General features: G+C 44.4%; 2 protein-coding genes across 2 annotated transcripts; both read left to right on the top strand.

The window, feature by feature from the left end:
* The first annotated feature begins 12,598 nt into the window (after nucleotides 1-12,598).
* On the top strand, nucleotides 12,599-13,999 carry LOC133798139 (CCG-binding protein 1). The gene is made up of 3 exons (XM_062236344.1): nucleotides 12,599-12,955; nucleotides 13,100-13,173; nucleotides 13,452-13,999. Exons 1-3 carry the CDS (start codon nucleotides 12,727-12,729, stop codon nucleotides 13,761-13,763), a joined length of 615 nt encoding a protein of 204 aa, XP_062092328.1. The 5' UTR covers nucleotides 12,599-12,726; the 3' UTR covers nucleotides 13,764-13,999.
* Nucleotides 14,000-14,774: 775 nt separating this feature from the next.
* LOC133798127 (pollen-specific leucine-rich repeat extensin-like protein 1) lies at nucleotides 14,775-17,759 on the top strand. Its single transcript, XM_062236334.1, has one exon. The coding sequence runs from the start codon at nucleotides 14,954-14,956 to the stop codon at nucleotides 17,519-17,521; it is 2,568 nt and encodes an 855-aa protein (XP_062092318.1). The 5' UTR covers nucleotides 14,775-14,953; the 3' UTR covers nucleotides 17,522-17,759.
* The last annotated feature ends 2,152 nt before the right edge of the window (nucleotides 17,760-19,911 follow it).

Genomic DNA, 19,911 nt, shown 5'->3' with positions numbered 1-19,911 from the left:
CTTCTCTCCTTCCTCACCCTTATCTTCAACCATTTTTCCTGAAGCTCCGGACGATTGGCGTGAATCGTCTTACTTCTGGGCGGACGGAAAATGATACTTCAGGGTCAAGACTCGCCTCAGAACCTACCTTCGTTTCATCTCGGGTAAGTGCCTTTCTATTTCTACTTATGCTTGAGGATTCTTGATATATGTTTAGGGATGCCAGTGAGAGGGCTTTTGGGAGTCTGTTTTTAGCTTTCACGAGTCATCTTAGGCACATTTTGATATTAGGGATGTTCAAAATGGCCCTCAAAAGTTTTTATGTCAATTTTACGTTTCTAGGCCTTTGACCGGAATCTGGGGAAATCCCAGATTCTGGTAGGTTCATCCCCTCTGGCTTGTCCTTAGGCACCGGGGATACCCCGCATTTCCAAAATCTTTCTCTTCTCCCCGAGCAGTATCTCTAGAGTCATCTGTGTTTTGGCCATCTTTCCTTCGGTTAGAATACTAACTGCTTGGTTTTTGTCTTACATGTCTGAGGAACTCCAGCAGCTACACAAACACGGGTTCTATCTCTTCGACCAGAAGATTTCTGATATGGTCCGAGCACAGGGTGCCTTTGAAGGCAATACAAGGACGGGAGCCCAAGAGCCAGTTGGGGAGTTAGTCATTTGTCTCGACAACGAAGTGACGGAGAGGCCCGAAACGCTCGAAGACAATGGGTTAACTGTGGAGGAGGTTAATAAGGCCCCACTTCCACACCCTACACAAACGTACGAGGGCGATGCGTTTGAGGTAGAGGATTATCACACTCTGCTTCGACACCCTAATTCCATTAAGGCTAACATGAGGCACTATTTGTTCGAGGCAAGTGTCTTATCCGCCTCTGTCGGGAGTCTGAAAGGGCGCACCGCAGCATCAACAGCATAGGCGCCTGGAGCCAGGCCCACTTGATGGCAGGGGCTATCCTGCCCCTCAAACAGTATTTTGTGAACTTCCTGAAGTTCGTGGGGATAACCCCTTTCCAGCTTTCCCCCAACGGCTACAGAGTGCTCGGGGGGATGTACATTCTATATTGGAAGCAGAAATGGCCCGAGCCTTTGCCGGCGGAGATCCTCTATTTCTACAGCTTCCGCACCACTCCACAGAAGAAGAACACCAAACGAGACGAGTACTATGCCCTGGCGAAGTATGCAGCCTCGTTGCTCGACTACAAGGTTCCTCACCATAACGAGAATCATTCTCAAGATTACAAGGATGCCTTCTTCTTCACGAATGGCTTCCCGACTCGCAGCAATCTGACCCTGATTCTCGACTTCGCCCAAGTTGGTTAGTATATTCCTGAACGTGTTATATTTCGCATTTTTAGGGCTTTTTTATGTTCGATACTTAGTCAATTCCTTTTGAATAGGTCCTTTCCATCGTGCCCACTATGTCCAACTCTTCGAGGACCGTCTCTAGGTGATGAAGGCTCTCCCTGACCGAGATGTGGACCTTAACGTCCTGGTAACTGAAGCAAACCTCATTAGGTTGGGGCTTTTCAGCGTGGAACAAAGAAATAGCATCCTGGAGCTGACCAAGTATCGCCAGTCCAAAAAGTCTCGAGAGTTAGCGTCCCATCACATCAACTACATAGATGGGCTGGCCTAGATGGCTTTATAGAAATAGCTGGCGGAGGAAAGGCAGGAGAACATGCGTGTTGCGGAAGAATCTCGAGAAGCCCAGGAGGATTGGGAGCTCGAGGAAGAGTTTCAAGCGGGAATGGAAGCCTCACGCGCTGCTCCAGGTAAACTACCCCTCATCTTATATCACACTCCCCGGGTAGGGGATAGGATAAGTCCCGAACATGTTTGGACCTCCCCAGCTCTCCTTCGCTGTGGACAAATTTCATATCGGCGCTGGACTAGGAAAGAATTCCAAGATTACATAGATTTAATAAAGGTGTATCTCCACCGCCCGAGGAGACAGTCAAATCATCGGGGCTTTGTACCCCTATACCTAGTGACGTCTTTCAACTCGAACTAGCTATGCCAATATGGCACCAACATAAGTTGTGAGGTCGGAAATAGAATAAGACACCCTCACTGTCTGCACCGAGGCTTAACCCACGATCGGTCTTCAAGTACCTTATGTTATGGCATTAATTTACTGAGGGGAAATACACTAACTATTTAATTTGTTCTTGCAGCTCACATGGGGTTAGCCGACATTGCGCAGTCCGCCCTGAGGCTCAGAGAGCCCCCAAGCTCTTAGGCATGAGAGGGGTCATCACGTCCTCGGGAGCAACCAGAAATCTCTCCTCTGGCCAAAAGGCATAGAGTCCCCACTCCCCTGCAGAGATTCCTATGGTTGCCTTGCCCCCGATCATGGAGATTCCTTCCTCACCCGGGTCAAAAGAGGCGATCCAAGAGCCGGGGTAAGAGGTGGTCCAAGAGCCAGTCCATGAGACGGTTCAAGACTCGGAGAAAGAGGTAGTGTCACCCAAGATCCGTCTTTTGGTATATCCCGAGAAATATGAGGGGGCCTTGCTGGAGCAATACGAGAAGATGCTTTAACATTTTGAAGCAAAGCTGGAGGAAGGTAACAAGGCCTTGTATGAGACAGTCGAGGCCCTTCGCTAACTTAAGCCACCCCGAGAGAGGCCAATCGTTCCTCCAATAGGTCGGGCTGAGCTAGAGGCTTTGTTCTTCACCAAGCTAGGGGAGATCGTTGCTCCTCTTTCCGCTGAGCTCCTTTAGGGTCAGTTCCACTATGTGCGAGTTGACCGCCCGAAGCTTCTCCCAACTAGGCGACACTAACAAAGCTTCTCTCATGACCTCGTTTCGGTACGCTTCTATCCGGGTAAGTTATTCATTCTCGCGCTTGAATTTAATTCAGCAAGTCTTTATTAGGCTAACCTTTTCCCTCTTTACTTTTTCTTTTTGCAGTCCGCCTTGGCCTGCCAACGCCTGAGAGACATCATGATGGAGAATTCGTATGAACTCCAGAGGTCCCAGGACAAAATAGCCTCCCTCAAGGAGAAAATCCAAGGCCCTCGAGAAGAGCTTTCTTGGGCCAAGGTTGCCCTCGAAGCCGAGCGAAAACGCTCTCAGGAGCTTGAGGAAGCTGTCCAGAAGGCCACCGTGGACATGAAGCAGGCCAAAGAGGAGACGAAAATGGTCGCTGAGAGTATGCAGCAAGCCCAGGAGGAGGCTAAGAATGACACAACTGAGGTCGCCCGAGTGGTCCTTGAAAACTTTCAACTTCGGGAGCAGATTAAGGAGGCCATCGACCAAGCTGAGCTAGGAGAGAGAAAATACCTTCAAGCCATGGATATGAACAGGTCCTCTCAATGTTGGAAGGAGAAGCTGGAAAGAGAAATTGAGACAATCGCTAAGGATGCCTTCTATGTGGCCTGGTATCACAACCAAGACATGAACTTGGATTTCATTGGAGAGCCTGAGAAGTATAGACTCCTCTTTGAAGAGTGTCTCCAAGTGACTCAGGCTGCAGAAGCAGCTCAAACGGCTGAGGTGACCCCGTCCACCGAGGCCACTCAACCAACTGGAGTGATTCCGACTACTGAAACGGCCCAGGCAGAGGGTGCCTCGAGTGCAGACCCGATCATTGTACTGGTGGAGAAGGTCCCGGAGGACTGTTCATAATTTTCATACTTAGGCCTGTGTGCCATAACTTTTTGGGGTATAGACAAACAACTCTCGAGCCCCCAAGCATAGTTGTAATTACTTTCCCATTTTACGAATTATTTAGATTGCCTTGCTTTTTATTTTGGTTTGGTTCTATGAATTCAACGTAACCTACCTTCCACAAGAATAAACCCAAACCACTTTAAACACTTGGTTCTATAAAAACGTAACACAACTACCACGAGAATAAGTACTCAACCAGTTTTAAACATCTGGTTCTATAAATTCAATGTAACATGATTGTCACGAGAATAAGAACTTAAACCATTTTAAACATCTGGTTCTATAAATTCAACGCAACATGATTGTCACGAGAATAAGAACAACTATTTTAAACATCTGGTTCTATAAATTCAACGTAACATGATCGTCACGAGAACAAGAACTCCAACTGTTTTAAAGGTGATTCCAGCGTTTAATGTCTTTTTTAGGCTCATAGTCCTAGAAGTAAGTTTAACACAGAATTTACTATTAGTCCTAACTCGGCATCCTGCATCCCCGCAATCCAAAGATTTAGGCTTTCAGGGGGCCTTGCACGTGGAACCGCTTGCCCTCGAGTAGTCGGTCAGGGACTTTCAGAGATTCCACTTGCCATTTTAGATCTCATAGCTCCTCGTGCTCGATGTCCTCGGGAGGTGATGTTAATAGGATGTCCGAGTACAAATGACTTGGGCATCCATTCACATCTCAAGGATTAGGATTTGGTTATTACTCCACAGGGGCACGCTGTCCTCAGAAGGTAACCTGAATCTCTAAGTTCGCGGTGTACTAGGTTTTTTCCAGGTTTTCTAGCTATGGGATATAGTGTCACTAGGGGTGCTTCACTCGTCGACTAGTCAAGCTCCCCATATCACAAATTTCCCGGGGCCAAGTATAGGGTACTCGGCCTTCCGTTCCCATCTTGAGATCAAGAGACTTGGTTAGAGCTCATCGGGCTTGGTGTCCACAGGAGGTGACAAAAGTCTATTCTCGCGCTACTAAGGTTATCTAGCTCCTAGGTGCTAAGCTCTATTCTGCCTGGAACAAGCTTAGTCTTCTAGGCTAGACTAGTCTCCTAGGATTTTCTATTCCCTGGATGGTGACGCTAGGCTTACTCCTTGACAAGCTTAGTTTCCTAGGTCGTTCCCTGTGAAGCGTAATGCTGCCCTTACCCCATCCCCCCTAAGTGATCGAAGACTAGTCTGCAATCACTTGTACAGGCGAGTGGGTGCTTTTACATAGCATTAATAGAATATAAAGGAAGCCAAAGAATATAAGTAGACAATAAATTTCTTACCGTGTTTTACATACACGGTTTCCATTACATGTGCCCGAAGGCTACAGAGGGTATTACAGAAATAGATAATGTTTGGTGCTCATATCACTTATAATACCAGCGAAGATACTCGACATTCCAGGTATGAAGAATCATCTCCCCACTCAGTTGGGCTAATTTGTATGTTCCTAGACACACAACGCTCTCGACTTGGTATGGGCTTTCCCAGTTAGGTCCCAGCACTCTTGCACTGGGGTCTCAGGTGGCTAAGAAAACTCTTCGCAACACCAGATCTCCGACCCCAAAGTTTCTATCATTTACTTTGGAGTTAAAATACCTGGCTACCTTCTGTTGGTAAAATGCTACTCGAAATTGAGAAGCTTCGTGTAACTCCTCCACAAGGTCCAATGATTCTCATTGTAAAGCATGGTTCATGGTCGGGTCATACGTGTCCCGTCGATGTGTGGAGATTATTGCTTCAACTGGGAGCATAGCCTCGTACCCGTAGGCCATCGAGAAAGGAGAATGGTCGGTGGAAGTCCTGGCAGTAATGCGGTAGCTCCACAATACCCTGGCAGCTCCTTGGGTTAAGCTCATTTTCCCTGCTCCAACCTCTTATTCAAAGTGGACTTGAGTGTCTTGTTAACTGCTTCCACTTGGCCATTGCCATGCGGGTGGGCCACAAAAGAGAATCTCTTGATGACACCATGTCATTGACAGAAGTCCGTGAACACTTCACTGTCGAACTGCAATCCGTTGTCGGAGACTATCTTCCTCGGGAGCCCATACCGACAAATGATGTTTTTAATGATAAAATCCAAAGCCTTTTTGGAGGTGATTTTAGCAAGTGTCTCGGCCTCGACCCACTTCATGAAGTAGTCGATGACCACTATGGCATATTTCACTCCTCCCATCCCTGCAGGCAGGGACCCGATAAGGTCGATGCCCCAGACAGCAAAAGGCCATGGGCTGGTCATCTGTGTAAGCTCAATTGGAGGCGCTCGGGGGATAATGGTTAAGCGCTGGCACTTGTCGCATTTCTTGACATAATCCACCGCGTCTCCATTCATGGAGGGCCAAAAATATCCTTACCTTAAGATCTTCTTGGAAAGGCTTTGTCCCCCAGTGTGATCTCCACAAAAACCTTCATGTACATCTCGGAGTATTAGACTGGCTTCTTTCTTGGACACACACCAAAGCAAAGGCAAAGAATAACCTCACTTATAAAGCTTATTTTCCATGATTATGTATATCGGTACTTGATAAAGAAGCTTCCGAGTTGCCTTCTTATCTTGGGGAAACTCCCCGGAGACGAGATATTTAACTATTGGCTCCATCCACCCATCTCAGGGTTGTTCAGACTCCACTTTTTCTGAAGCTGAGATACTCAAGGATTCTAAGTAATCAATGGACACCACATTAATTAACTTGGTGTCTTTTTTTGTGGCCAAATTAGCCAGGGCGCCAGCATTGGAATTCTGCTCTCGCGGCACCTGCTGAATAGTGAATCTTCGGAAGTCTTGCAGCATTCCTTGAGCCTTTGCCAGGTACGCTGCCATTTTTATTCCTCAGGCCTGGTACTCTCTGATAACCTGGTTCACAATGAGTTGGGAATCGCTAAAGATCTCGAGACCCTCAGCCTTGAGCTTCAGAGCCACGCGGAGCCCAGCGATTAAGGCTTTGTACTCTGCTTCATTGTTAGAGGCGCTAAACCCAATGTGGAGGGCACTTTGCACCCTATACCCCTCAGGGGAAACAAAAATAAGTCTCGCCCCGGTGCCATTTTCATTCGAAGACCCATCCACGAACAACTTCCAGACTGGTCCGACCGTTGGGGGACCCTCAGCCTTATCCTGATTCCTCGTGCACTCGGTGATGAAATCAGCGAGTGCCTGAGATTTTATGGCAGTCCTCGGATGGTAGATGATGTCAAACTGACTTAACTCCACTGAACACTTCAAGGGTCTTCCCAAAGACTCAAATTTCTGAAGGACTTGTCTGAGGGGATGGTTTGTGAGGACCTTAATCGGATGCGCCTAGAAGTAGGGTCTTAGCTTTCGAGAGGCCACCATTAAGCAAAAAGTTAACTACTCCATCAGTGGGTACCTAGACTCTGCTCTGAGGATTCTTTTACTAACATAATAGATGGGTTGTTGAACATAGTTTTCTTCCCTTACCAATGCGACACTGATGGCATCCTTCGAGACAGCCATGTAGAGCAGGAGAGGCTTTCCGTCTACTGTCTTGGAAAAAATTGGAGGGTTTTCCATTTGCACCTTGAGTTGTTGGAATGCTTGTTCGCACTCTTCCATCCATTCAAATCTCTGACTACCCAGAGGACATTGAAGAAAGGGGCGTACTTATCTGTTACCTTAGAGACAAAAGGGCTGAGACCTGCGATCCTCCCTGTCAGGCTCTGAATGTCTTTATGTTTCCAAGGATATGGAATCTCGATTAGGGCCTTGATCTTCTTGGGGTTCGCCTCAATTCCCCGAGCACTGACAATGAAGCCTAGGAACTTACTGGAGGTGACCCCAAATGTGCACTTTTGGGAGTTTAATTTCATTCCAAACGGGCGTAGCACCGTGAAAACCTTATTCAAGTCATCCACATGATCAAGGGTGGTCTTGGACTTGACCAACATGTCGTCCACATAGACCTCCATGTTCCACCCCAAATATTTCTTGAACATCTTGTTAACCAACCTCTGGTAGGTGGCACCAACATTTTTCAGCCTGAAAGGCATCATGATGTAACAATAGACACCCTTATCAGATCAAAAACTAGTGTGCTCCTGATCTACGACATGCATGGATATATGGTTATATCCCAAGTATGCATCCATGAATGACATCAACTCGTAACCAGAGGTGGCATCAACCATCTAGTCTATCTTGGGGAGTGGAAAGCAGTCCTTCGGACAAGCCTTGTTAAGGTCTGAGAAATCGATGCATGTCCTCCAAGTGCCATTCGGCTTGGGCACGAGAATAAGATTGGATAGCCACTTGGGGTATTGGGCTTCTCGGATAAACCCGTTGGAGAGGAGCTTGTCCACTTCAGCCTCGAGAGCCTCTTTTCGAGTTTAATCAAACATATGTTGCTTCTGCTGGATGGGAGAAAAGCTAGGATTGATATTCAAGGTGTGGGATATGATATTTGGATCAATACCAGTCATGTCAGATGTGACCATGCAAACACGTCTTGTTTTTCTCAGAGGAAGCCCACCAATGCCTCTCGGACTTCTGTTTTTAAGCTTCCCCCAACTTTTATTTTTCTATCGGGGGTGGAAGGTATCAAGAATTATCTCATCCACCTCATCTATCTGCCCCACCATTTTTTTGGAGATTTGGCTCTCAATCACCAACGGGTCGTGATGCGGGAAATGCACTCTCCGAGTATCTTCTTTGGAGAATGTTATTACTTAGTCAGTCATTCGTGGCATTTGGGCAGGCAGCTGGGCCAAAGCCATTACCTCATCATCGTGAATCAAAGCTCGCGCATACCTATTCTGCGAGCTTCATGAAATGCCCCCCAAGTGAAGCCCTCCTAAGATGGTTCCTACCCGCCTATTCACCGAAGGAAGTCCTTGGGCCACTGGTTGTTGGGGAACTACAGGAGCGACTGCTGAGACCTATGGTGCAACAAGTGGGACCACCAGTCCTGCCATGGGAGGTTGTACTTGACGCACTCCACCCTTAGCATATTGATGGAGGTGTCCCAGCTTGATGATATTCTCAATCTTGTCCTTGAGTTGGCGGTACTCATTGGTGTGGTGCCCTATGTCATTGTGGAAACTACAAAATTTGCCAAGGTCCTCCCTATCCCTGTTTCTTATGATGGGTTGCGGCTTCCTGTAGTGAACGTGTTGTGCCGTGGCCACGAAGATATTCTCACAGGATTCTACCAATTCGGTGTACTCAGAATACTACGAGACATACTTCTCGCCAGATGTGACTCCGTGCTCGGCCTGTGTGGTTCCACTTCCCCTGGGCTTCCTTACCTTTCCCTCCATGCTTACTGTTGCTGGGAGGTCGACTAGATTCGGCTGGCTGAGAGGGGGCAACAACTCCAGCACTGAATGTAGGCTGAAAAGCATTGTATCCAGTGGGAGCTGCCTTGTACACTACCGGAGCCATACTGAATCCAGGAGCGGGTACGGCGCTATAACCGGAAGGTAGAGCACTTTGGCTAAGTTGGACTCCCCCAAAACCGGTTGGACGGGAGCAAAATGGGAATATTGGATTCCCGTAGCCACGGTTTCAGGCGTGGCTGAAGTAGGGAAAATGGCTGATGCTCTGAACGCTCCAATCTCGGCATCCTCTCAGCTTATATATTCTTGTGCTCGATGAATGAAGTCGTCGACATCCCCTTCGCTAGAGGTCATCCCAGAGCGGGGATCCCGCACGGATGCCGACTTGTAATGTCATCAATTGCTGGCCATCATCAACCCTTTTGGTTCTCGCTGCTTCCTCCTTGAAACATTTTATATATACCTTGAGAGTCTTGAAGGGCACTTGCTTTATATTTTCCCAAGGCATTGACCTCAAAGCTTACCTTCTGAACTCCTATGAATTGCCTTTGGAAGAAATATTATAATTGATGACGTGATTGAATGGATCCTGGTCAGAGCTTTTTAAACCATACATCTGCTGGTCCTATCAGGGTGATTGGGAACACATGGCACTTAGCGTCATCGGAGACGCAATGCATTGACATCAACCTATTGAACTTAGGTAGGTGGTATATGGGGTCTCAGACACCATCATAAGGTGATATGATCGGTATCTTGAAGCCTTGTGGTACAGGGGCCTCAACAATGTGAGGAGCACACGACTCCACTTCTTCATCTTTCGAGTTAGATTTGTGGCCTTGTCGCCTGGTCATTCTGAGCATTATTCACTTCAAACTTTCTAACTCTGCATGGAGCGGGTCACAATTTCGATTGATGCTCTGAGCTGGGTTATCTCTTCTCCGAGCATTGAGATTATCCTGAAGGTCTGATAGAAATCTCCTAGTGGGCTCGTGACCTCCTGCCTTATTATGCCTTTGGGCATTAAGGTTATCCCTCAGACCAGCTTGTCCTCAAAATGCATCGTTATCCTCGGGACGAGCCACTTCGGTCTCTCCATCGGACTTGACATTTTCATTTACCGAGATACTGATACCGTGTTCTCGGTTTTGCATGGCATTCCTCGAGTGGATCCCTGGACTGTTATTCCTATGGGGCTGGTTAGGTCCCGCGGGGACACCAGCTCCAGGCCTTGCGCGGTCCGTATGGGTGCGTCGGGGCGAAATGCCCTGAGCTTCACGGGCGCACTGTCTGGCGGTGTCCTCGAGCCCCTGGACCATTACCTTTACCAGCCTGCTGAGGAACCTAGTGGCATTCGGGTTCTTAACGATCCATCTTCTGCTTTGGAGTAGGATTATCGTCTGCCTTTCCCTTACCACGATCCTGCAGTGGCATCGGGGTTCCAACTCCTGCTGGGTGCCCAGATGGCAGATCTCACACCTCTGTAACTGGGTGCTCGGGGGGCACTCTAGCTACATTGATAGGTGGCACACCAGTTGGGTGCCCAGCTGGTGCATTGCCACTAGGGTCCACTCGCAGCCCTCGGGCTGCAAGAGTGACCTTCATGGCAAGCACCATCTCCTGTAGGGCAGCGATGTTACCCTCTTGCACATCGATCTTTTGTTGTTGGGTGGCCACCTGCTCACGGAGCATCACCACCTATGGCGTCTCCTCCGCATCAATGGGTTGAGGGTATTCTTCCTCATCGTACCCTGGTCGATGCCATCATCTTCGACGTTGTACTCGGCGTCTTCGTCGTAATCCTCTACCCTCTCAAGTATGTCCTGAGGTAGCTATCGATTGGGCTCACCTCCTTCGGCTCTGGTAGGAGGGAGTACATCATTTGTAATGTTTCTTCGAGTAGTCGCCATAGCTGTAAGTGTTCCAAACGCTTTCTTCAGGCGCTCAATGAAAGCACCAAAATTTTGACTATCTTTTTTTTTTTCAACCTTAAAACGAGAGATTAATTAAACCAGTAACACGAACACATGATTTTTGCGTGGTTCATGTTATAAAAGAACCATAGTCCACGAGTCTCTGGTATTAAGAGGATTGGAAACTTGTTATGGAAAGTTTCAATGGTCTATTCTCAGGCAGCGTTTAGATTGCTTAGAGTATAATGTGTTTTCTCTCTAACAAAAACCCAACCCCTTACAATGAGACTCCTAGCTCTATTTATAGAGGCTGGGGTAATTAATACTAATCATTTATAATTAATATATATTCTTCATGTTATTAGGGGATTAATATCAATTCAATGCATTGGGTTGCATTGAATAGAGGTCATGGCCCAAGCGAGTTTTGTGGGGCCCACTGCAGAAATGTACCTACTTTATGGGGAACATGACCCTGGTGCTGCAAAGGCATGCTGTACGTATTTCCGTGTCAGACGGCGTAGTGGAATGCGAGTTTTCGAATCGTACAATCGACAACACTGTAGGCGGATCACCTAAAAGGTTTTCAGGTGCTCATCTGATGCTGTAAACCCGCACGGGCTGACACCTGGCGCCTTATCTTAGGTCCGAGAACCGGAACCTCGAACCTGGGAGACGACTGGGGGGAGGAGAGCCTTCGCTTTAATTGCCTCAGCTAGAGAACCTCTAGCTCCGAGGGCAAGCCTCGGAGAGAAATCTACCTTAGCCACTGGCGGAGACAGACGACCTCACCTAAAAGGATCTTCGCCTCAGATAGAGCCATCAGGGGTTAACATACTCCGGAGACGTCTAAGGTCGTCCAAGCCAGTCATTGTGAGTTGCCACGTGTCGGAGGGGAAAATACAAACAGCAACAGTAAGTTAATATCAAAATCAAATAATATTATTTACATACCTGACTACAAGTTCAGAGTAATAGATTGCAATGGAGATAGATTGTAGATCAACTTCAACAACGGAATGGTATCATTGCTGCTAGGATCGAAGGGCTTGAAATGTCAGAGTGGTGGAGAAGTTGGAGTTAGAGCTGGACTATGAGAAGCTGTTGGAATGGGAGGAGGACTGTTCGCCGGAGTGTGAGGAGGAGTAAGGGTTGGGTCGGTGGAGGAATTGAGCAGGAGAAAGATTAATAAAAGGGTATAATGGGTAAATCTAATAAAATATTGGGTATAAAAGTAATAAAAGTATTAGAAAGTAGCTAAAAATTAAAGTTTCTTGCTAAAAGTCAGTATCCAATCTAATTTCTTAAAAAAAAAAAATAAAGCTATTCAAAATCGAAAACTGCAAACGGAAATCGTTCCAAAACGCCCACTGAATTCACTCACATTCCTTTCAACTGCTCCGAAGAGAGGCTTCCCTGTCACGCCCATAAAATCAGCGACCATAGTTTTCGGGTCCCACACTCGGGTCTACCAATTTGCCACTCTTCCCCAAAAAGTGAACCCAAAGAAAGCCCCGATGCATGATTCTTTCCACGTCGGATCAGATGCACCGTCAACTGGTGCAGATGAAAACCAATCTACGGCTACAAATTATCTGTCATTCTCATTGCGAACAAAACTGAGTACTTCTAAGAAGACAGCTAAATAAAAAATATCTAGAAAACCAATTTAAGCTAAATAAAAAATATCTCATCCTTATCCATTAAACTACTTGATAATCAATTATGATATATAAAACATTCAAACACATCATAGTCATCATCATCATCAATACATAGAAGAATCATCCCTATAGCTTTTTAAAAGTACAGAAGAAGAATTTGAAGGAGAAGAAAGAGAGAATTAAGGTGTGTTTTGACACAATGATAAAGTCATCTACTCTACTTCGTTCTTGTTCACCCCCTTTTCTTCCTGAAGCCAAAGATGTTAATCGAACGCATCCGTTGTCATCCACGAAATTTGCTTCGACAATAACTTGTTCTTCGAGAAACCATTCCTTCATTCCAAAGCTCGAGCCCTTTAGCCGCTCCAAGTTCGATCGGATCATAAAGGACCCACCTCTGATCGAAAAGTCCGAGAACGAGCTCGCTGGTATAGACTCTGTAATTTCTTTACAAGTTTGGAAATTTGATTTATTTTAATATTGGTCCTTTCTTCTGGCTTGAATATATCGATTTTTCGTTATTATAGATTTTGGTTCTGATTAAATTTGGTTTTTTCTTTATTTTTGGTTAGATTATTGTTCGACCCTTGAAGGAGACGAATCTTATGGTTGCTGGAGAGCTTATTTTGAGCTCAAGGATCTCGAGGTGAATTCCTCTATTTATAATGTTTTCTTTTAGATGCTCAGAAAAATATATATGAAAAAAAAAAAAAAGATAACGAATTTTTTATTTGGTATAGTGATCAGACTTGTTTAAGCCCATCGAGTAAAGTCTTATCTCTGACCTTGTAGAATGAACTGCTGGGATTAAATTGAATGGAATACATACATACATGTATATATATATATGATGGGTTATTTTCCCACACTTTCCTGGAAACCAACTCTTAAATCTGATTGTTTTGTATTATTCTCCTCCTTCAGAAAGAAACACCGAAAGCAGACGTTGAGAAGCTAATTCTTCAAGCAGGAGGGGTGAAGTCCTTGATTGGATTTTTACATGGGATTGCAAATATCCATAAGGGAAAGAAGAAGGAATCAAGTTTGACTCGGCCATTTGACTCAGAAAAAGATCAGAGACCCTCTCCTATACCAGATGGACTGCCAAAGTCACAGGCGGAGCTGGAAGAAGAAGAGAGTGGGAAAATGCCTGACTCGTCCTTTACTAGACTGCTGAGAAGCAAAGGCAAGTTCCCTGCATGGTATTCCCCTACTCCTGACCATGAAACAGATTGATTCAGAAATACGTATTACAAGTGATGGTTGGTTTCGATTTTTGATATAGGTGGGCCTTTTTGTAGATATGATTTAGAATTTGTATATATATATATATATGATCATATAGCTGCTGGATTTTTTGGTTATTGTATTTTCTCCAAATGTTATCTTCAGTACTTAAAGTTTGTGGTTGCTTGCGAATGAACTTGGCTGTATAACTATTTTGAGGGTGCAATGAGCCTATTTTCATCTGATTTAAGTGTTAACACCGTCATTATTAGTGTACCTGGAACTTATACGGATAGTTTGGTTAAATGGACTTCTTGATAGACACAGGAAGATCAAGTTAGAAGTAAAAGTAATGTTCATGAACTTTCTCAATGTCCATCAATCGAAAACTTTTTTTATTTTTATAAGCCTTCTTGTGATCATGTCAAATGTGAAATCTTACACAATGGACGAAGTTTAGTTTCCAAGTTAACGAGAGAGAAATTGCTTCATGGTCTCGTATGAGATTTGAACAAGAGGATGGGTGCTGGGATCTTTTTATGAGAAAATAAATTTAATGTTAAAATAGGAAAACATGGACAAGATATACTCATACATCTTTCCTTTTATTTTTTTTAGGACCAATATATATCTCTTTCTTGCATCTCCTTTGCATAGAGAATTGTCTTGGCATCTTTAAGAGAGCTATCTCATGTACTTGGCATACCAAAGAAAACAAAAGTTAATAATAAATATAACACGTCTTCTACTCGCGTGAGTTGTCTAATAAAAAGTAGTTAATTCCATAGATGATCAGATTTCTTTTGACAACAAATTTTAAATAGTTTTCACCAAATTATTTGTTGTAATCCATAAACATATTCCTAGGATTTAACAGGTCAAATATAACAAATAACCCACTCTAATAACAGTTGGTTGAAAACTGACTCAGTCAATTGTCAATTTTTATGTTTTTCCCGTCTTTAAACCCGGAACATGCAAAAATGAGCCTAGTTTTATTTCCCCAAAGATAAATAATTAGATTCAAAACTCGTGGGGCGTATAACAATCCCATTTTTTCCGATGCTAAAACAGGAAAAAACATCAGACATGTTTCTGAACTTTCTCAAAAACCATCAATCCAAAACGTCTTTATTCCAACCATTATATCAACTATAAGCAGAGCATTAGGCTCTTCTCAATTGTGGTCTCAGCCAGCCATGGCAAGCAATCACCATTACCCTTTCTCAAACCTTACAACCGCCATTTCCTTCCTCTTCTTCTCTTTCCTTTCTTTAACAACTTTGTCCTTGGCATTAACTGATGCTGAAGCCTCCTTCATAGCTCAACGCCAGCTCCTCACCTTCCCAGAGAATGGCGACCTTCCCAACGACTTCGAGTACGAATTTGATCTCGTCATTACCTTCGGCAATGAAAGATTGCGAAAAGCCTACATCGGCCTTCAAGCTCTCAAGGATGCCATTTATTCCGACCCCTATAACTTCACAGGCAATTGGGTCGGAGCCAATGTTTGCGCCTACACAGGAGTGTTTTGCGCACCGGCCTTAGACGACCCAAAACTTAGCGTCGTCGCCGGTGTTGATCTTAACCACGCTGACATTGCTGGCCATCTTCCGGTGGAGCTTGGCCTGATGACTGATGTTGCCCTTTTCCACCTGAACTCCAATCGATTTTGCGGCATTATACCAAAGAGCTTTAAAAGACTTACACTAATGCATGAATTCGACATCAGTAACAACCGGTTTGTTGGAGGTTTCCCCGATGTCGTCCTCGAATGGCCTGATGTCAAATATCTTGATCTCCGGTACAACGATTTCGAAGGCCAGTTGCCCCCGGAACTCTTCCAAAAGAATTTTGACGCAATTTTCTTAAACAACAATCGATTCAAGTATAGAATCCCTGAAACGTTGGGGAACTCTACGGTTTCGGTTGTGACTTTTGCTAATAACATGTTTAACGGTTGTATTCCTCGGTCAATCGGCGACATGCCGAACGTAAACGAAGTTATCTTCTTGAACAACGAGCTCAGCGGCTGTTTCCCGCCCGAGATTGGGTTGCTTCGTAACTTGACGGTGTTGGATAGTAGTGACAATGGCTTCGTTGGGAGCTTGCCCAAGAGCTTTTCTGGACTAGAAAGCTTGGAAGAATTGGACATTGCTAACAATAAGTTGACGGGGTTTGTACCCGATTACGTTTGTAAGCTGCCCAAATTGCTTAACTTCACTTTCTCTAATAACTTTTTTAATGGCGAGGCTCCTTCTTGTGTGCCATCGTCCGGTAAAACCGACGTCGTTTTGGAGGATGAATATAATTGTTTGCCTGGACGGCCTAACCAGAAGTCCACTAGAACTTGCTTCCCTGTTGTGACGAAACCCGTTGACTGCAGCAAGAATTGCGGGGACGCGTCGCCACCACCATCACACAAGTCGTCGTCACCACCCAAGCCTTCTATGCCATCAACACCAAATTCACCATCCTCGTCACCACCAAAATCTACCCCACCAGAGTCACCCCCGTCACCCTCGCGTACGCCAGTACCGGTGCCTGAAACACCCAAGTCAGAACCACCACCTACGAATGTCCCGTCCTCGCCTAAGAGTCCAAGTCAGCCAAAGACTCCAGAGACACCTCCCAAGGCTCCGATTACACCAGTAGCACCAACTCCTTCGTCTCCTCCAGTGACTCCAACTACACCATCAAAACCAACTCCGTCTCCTCCAAAGGCTCCGACTACACCATCAAACCCAACTCCGTCGTCTCCTCCAAAGGCTCCGGCTACACCATCAAAACCAACTCCTTCGTTTCCTCCTGCGGCTAACTCTCCTAAGTCACCACCGTCCCCAGATTATGATACCTCGCCGCCACCAGACCCTACTGATAGAAATCCAGTCAGATTACATCCTCGCTCACCGCCACCACCAGAATCACCAACCCAGGTGCAACCGCCATCACAGCCTCCTAAGCCACCAACCGAATCTTCTCCACCATCGCCCAGGCCACCAAGTCAATCTTCTCCGCCATCACCTAAGTCGTCGGCTAGCTCTCCTCCGTCGCCTCCTAAGGCAGACACCCCTGCTTCGCCACCAGATTCTCCATCACCTCAACCCAAAAAGTCTCCTCCACCGTCGCCTAAGATGGATAGTCCTACTTCGCCTCCATACTCCCCATCACCTGAACCTAAAGAGTCGCCTCCACCGTCTCCAAAGTCAGAGCAACCACCACCTTCTCAGTCGCCATCACCCCCCTTGCCATCGCATCCACCTCAATCAAAATATTCGTCGCCTCCACCAGTTCAATCTTCGCCCCCACCGTTGGTTTACTCTCCTCCACCACCAGTTCACTCCCCACCACCACCTGTTCACCCTCCTCCACCGCCAGTTCATTCTCCACCACCACCACCACCGGTTCACTCCCCTCCACCTCCAGTACACTCCCCTCCACCACCTGTTCACTCGCCACCGCCACCTATTTACTCGCCTCCACCGCCGGTTCACTCGTCCCCACCACCACCAGTTCAGTCGCCACCACCTCCACCACCAGTCTATTCTCCTCCGCCACCAATGCACTCACCTCCACCACCGGTTTACTCTCCTCCACCACTGGTTCACTCACCACCGCCGCCAGTTTACTCACCGCCACCACCAGCTTACTCTCCCCCACCTCCTCCTGTGGCTGCTTCACCACCAGTGTTTGATGACATCATTTTGCCGCCGACGTTCGGATCCCAATACTCGTCGCCACCTCCACCAGTGTTCCAAGGCTACTGAAGTGTTAGAATGGTGTTTACAAATGGTTTTTTTTACAGTTCTATAGCTTTCCCAACACTAGCGCAGTATACACGACTCATTTTGTAACCAAAAGCCTCGTATCAATTATTAAACTTCAATTTTAATTTTATTTTTTTCTTACTCGTTAACTTTGGAGTTGTAGATTTGTGTTCAATAAATACATACATATAGAGATAAAGTTTACTTAATATAGTTCTAAATATTTTTTATGTGATAATTTGGCTGAAATGTTAAGTTAATGGGATAATTTGTATCCACATGAAAGAAAATATATTTTTATAAATTTGGAAAAAAAATACTTAAAATTTTTTAATATACGAGAATTTATTAATTTTTAATGAAAAAAATGAAATTATAAAAAATACTGGAAATTAAGAAGAAAAGGAAAAAAAAATATCACAAAGCAACTATCATCATAAGAAAAAAAGAGAAGGGTACAATCCTTCTCTTTTTTACTAGTGTGAAATCCAAATCACAAAGAAGAATGAAGAGAATTTTTTTTTTCAAAAATACATAAGTGAAATTATTAAGTTATTTGTCCAAAAGAAAAAAAAACTATAATAATAATGTAAAGATAATATAATAATTTTTCAATAAATCAATTTTCTTTCCTTCTTACAAACCAAACAATTAAGAAAGAAATTTATATATTTTTTTTCTATCTTTCTAATTTTCTATCCCATCTATTTTCTCTCATTTCAACCAAACATAGGGTTAATACGGGTTATTTTGTCCCATTAGAGCTGTAAATATGGGTCGGGCTTTCAAGCACGGCACAAAATCGGCACGAGCCCGGGAGGCACGAAAAAATATGGGCTTGGGCCAGGCACGACACGAATTGAAAATTAGCACGGCACGACACGACATGGGCCTAAGCATGGCATGGCACGACAAGCCCGAAGACACGATACGAAAGCACGAACAAACTAGCTCGAAAGCACGACACGATAAAAAGTCCGATATTTTGACATTAATAATGATAATAAATTTTTATTTGTCAATTATCCATAAATTAAAATTATAATAAAAGTCTATTATTTTTCTCAATTTTATATTTTTATAATTATATTAATTTATTTTAAGATTTGTGAGTTAAAATTTTTAGTATTTATTATTAGGTATTCAAATTCTAATAATTATCTTTGATATAATTTTGTGCAAAGTATTGTTAAAAAATATATAAAAATATCTAAAATTATAATTTAAACAAAGAAATGTATTTGGATTGGTGGTGAGTTCATTGATTGTCAAAGAGGAGGTGGAAGGTTCAATTTCCCATCCTCACATTTTTTTTGCAATAATAAAATGGGCCCAAATAAGAAAAGTGGGTCGACACGACATGGGTCGTGCTGGGCTTACTCTTTTAAATATGGGCCGGCCCGACCCGGCACGAATTGAAATACGGGCCCGACCCGAATTATTCGAAGGCCCGAAAAATGTGGGCCAGGCCGGGCCAGGCTGCCCACATTTACAGCTCTATGTCCCATGGCATTGAACTTCGTATACAATATAATACAACATGTATGAGGTAATGTGTAGGGTTTTATACCCCGAATTTCGAGATTGAATAGTGTATCTTGAAATGTAGGCTCAGGAAATAATTGATAAGATTGATTGCATATATTAATATTAATAATGCATCATTCAACCATTTGGGCTCGAAATGGAGGATTAGCTCGAAAGGACCAAACTGTTGCAAGAGGGTCAGGTCGGAAGGTTAATAGCTATTGGCTCGGACAACAATTTAGATGTTAGCTCGAAGATGATTGTAGTAGGCTTGAAAGCGCATTTTTAAGATGCTAAAAGGCTATATTTGAGAAAATGAAGACTATTTTTAAGGAATTGGTTTTGGATATTAACATAGTCAAACCAATTCATTAGGGATTGAAAATATTTCAAATTCAAATATGTATATGATAACGCCTTGAAATCTCTAATAGAGTTAAGCGTATGGATTAGCGTGTCGGGAGGACACGTGGGGTGATTATGTGCTAATTAAATGAATTATATGATTTGTATGCTTATATGATTGAGTACGCATGATTATGTATATTAGATGTGTTTAAAGATCCGCTTTTGTTAAAAATGGGCAGTTTTGTAATGTTTACCCGTTGATGGTATATTTGTATGTTGTGTGCTTGAGACCACATTATTATGTGGATATATTTGTGATATTTTGTGTGAATCCATCCTTTTGAGCAATTTAGTAGAAAAGTCACAACGAGGATTTATACCCGGCTAAGAGTGAGCCAAGGGGTATTTTGGTAATTTTGTGTATTTTGGAAATTAATGGACAATGAAATAGAATTGGGGAAAATACTTGTATTTTAAGAGATTAATTAATTTAATTGGGAATTCTAAGTGTAATT

Source organism: Humulus lupulus, chromosome 1, assembly GCF_963169125.1.
Source record: "Humulus lupulus chromosome 1, drHumLupu1.1, whole genome shotgun sequence".
Lineage (NCBI taxonomy): Eukaryota > Viridiplantae > Streptophyta > Magnoliopsida > Rosales > Cannabaceae > Humulus > Humulus lupulus.
This window is presented reverse-complemented; position numbering and strand designations above follow the sequence as displayed.

Excerpts from the sequence above, each read along its gene's own strand:
- LOC133798139 (XM_062236344.1), top strand. The coding sequence starts at position 12,727 with ATGATAAAGTCATCTACTCTACTTCGTTCTTGTTCACCCCCTTTTCTT. Across the intron at positions 12,956-13,099 it reads GTCCGAGAACGAGCTCGCTG|ATTATTGTTCGACCCTTGAA; the intron begins GTATAGACTCTG and ends ATTTTTGGTTAG. Across the intron at positions 13,174-13,451 it reads TTGAGCTCAAGGATCTCGAG|AAAGAAACACCGAAAGCAGA; the intron begins GTGAATTCCTCT and ends CTCCTCCTTCAG.
- LOC133798127 (XM_062236334.1), top strand. The coding sequence starts at position 14,954 with ATGGCAAGCAATCACCATTACCCTTTCTCAAACCTTACAACCGCCATT.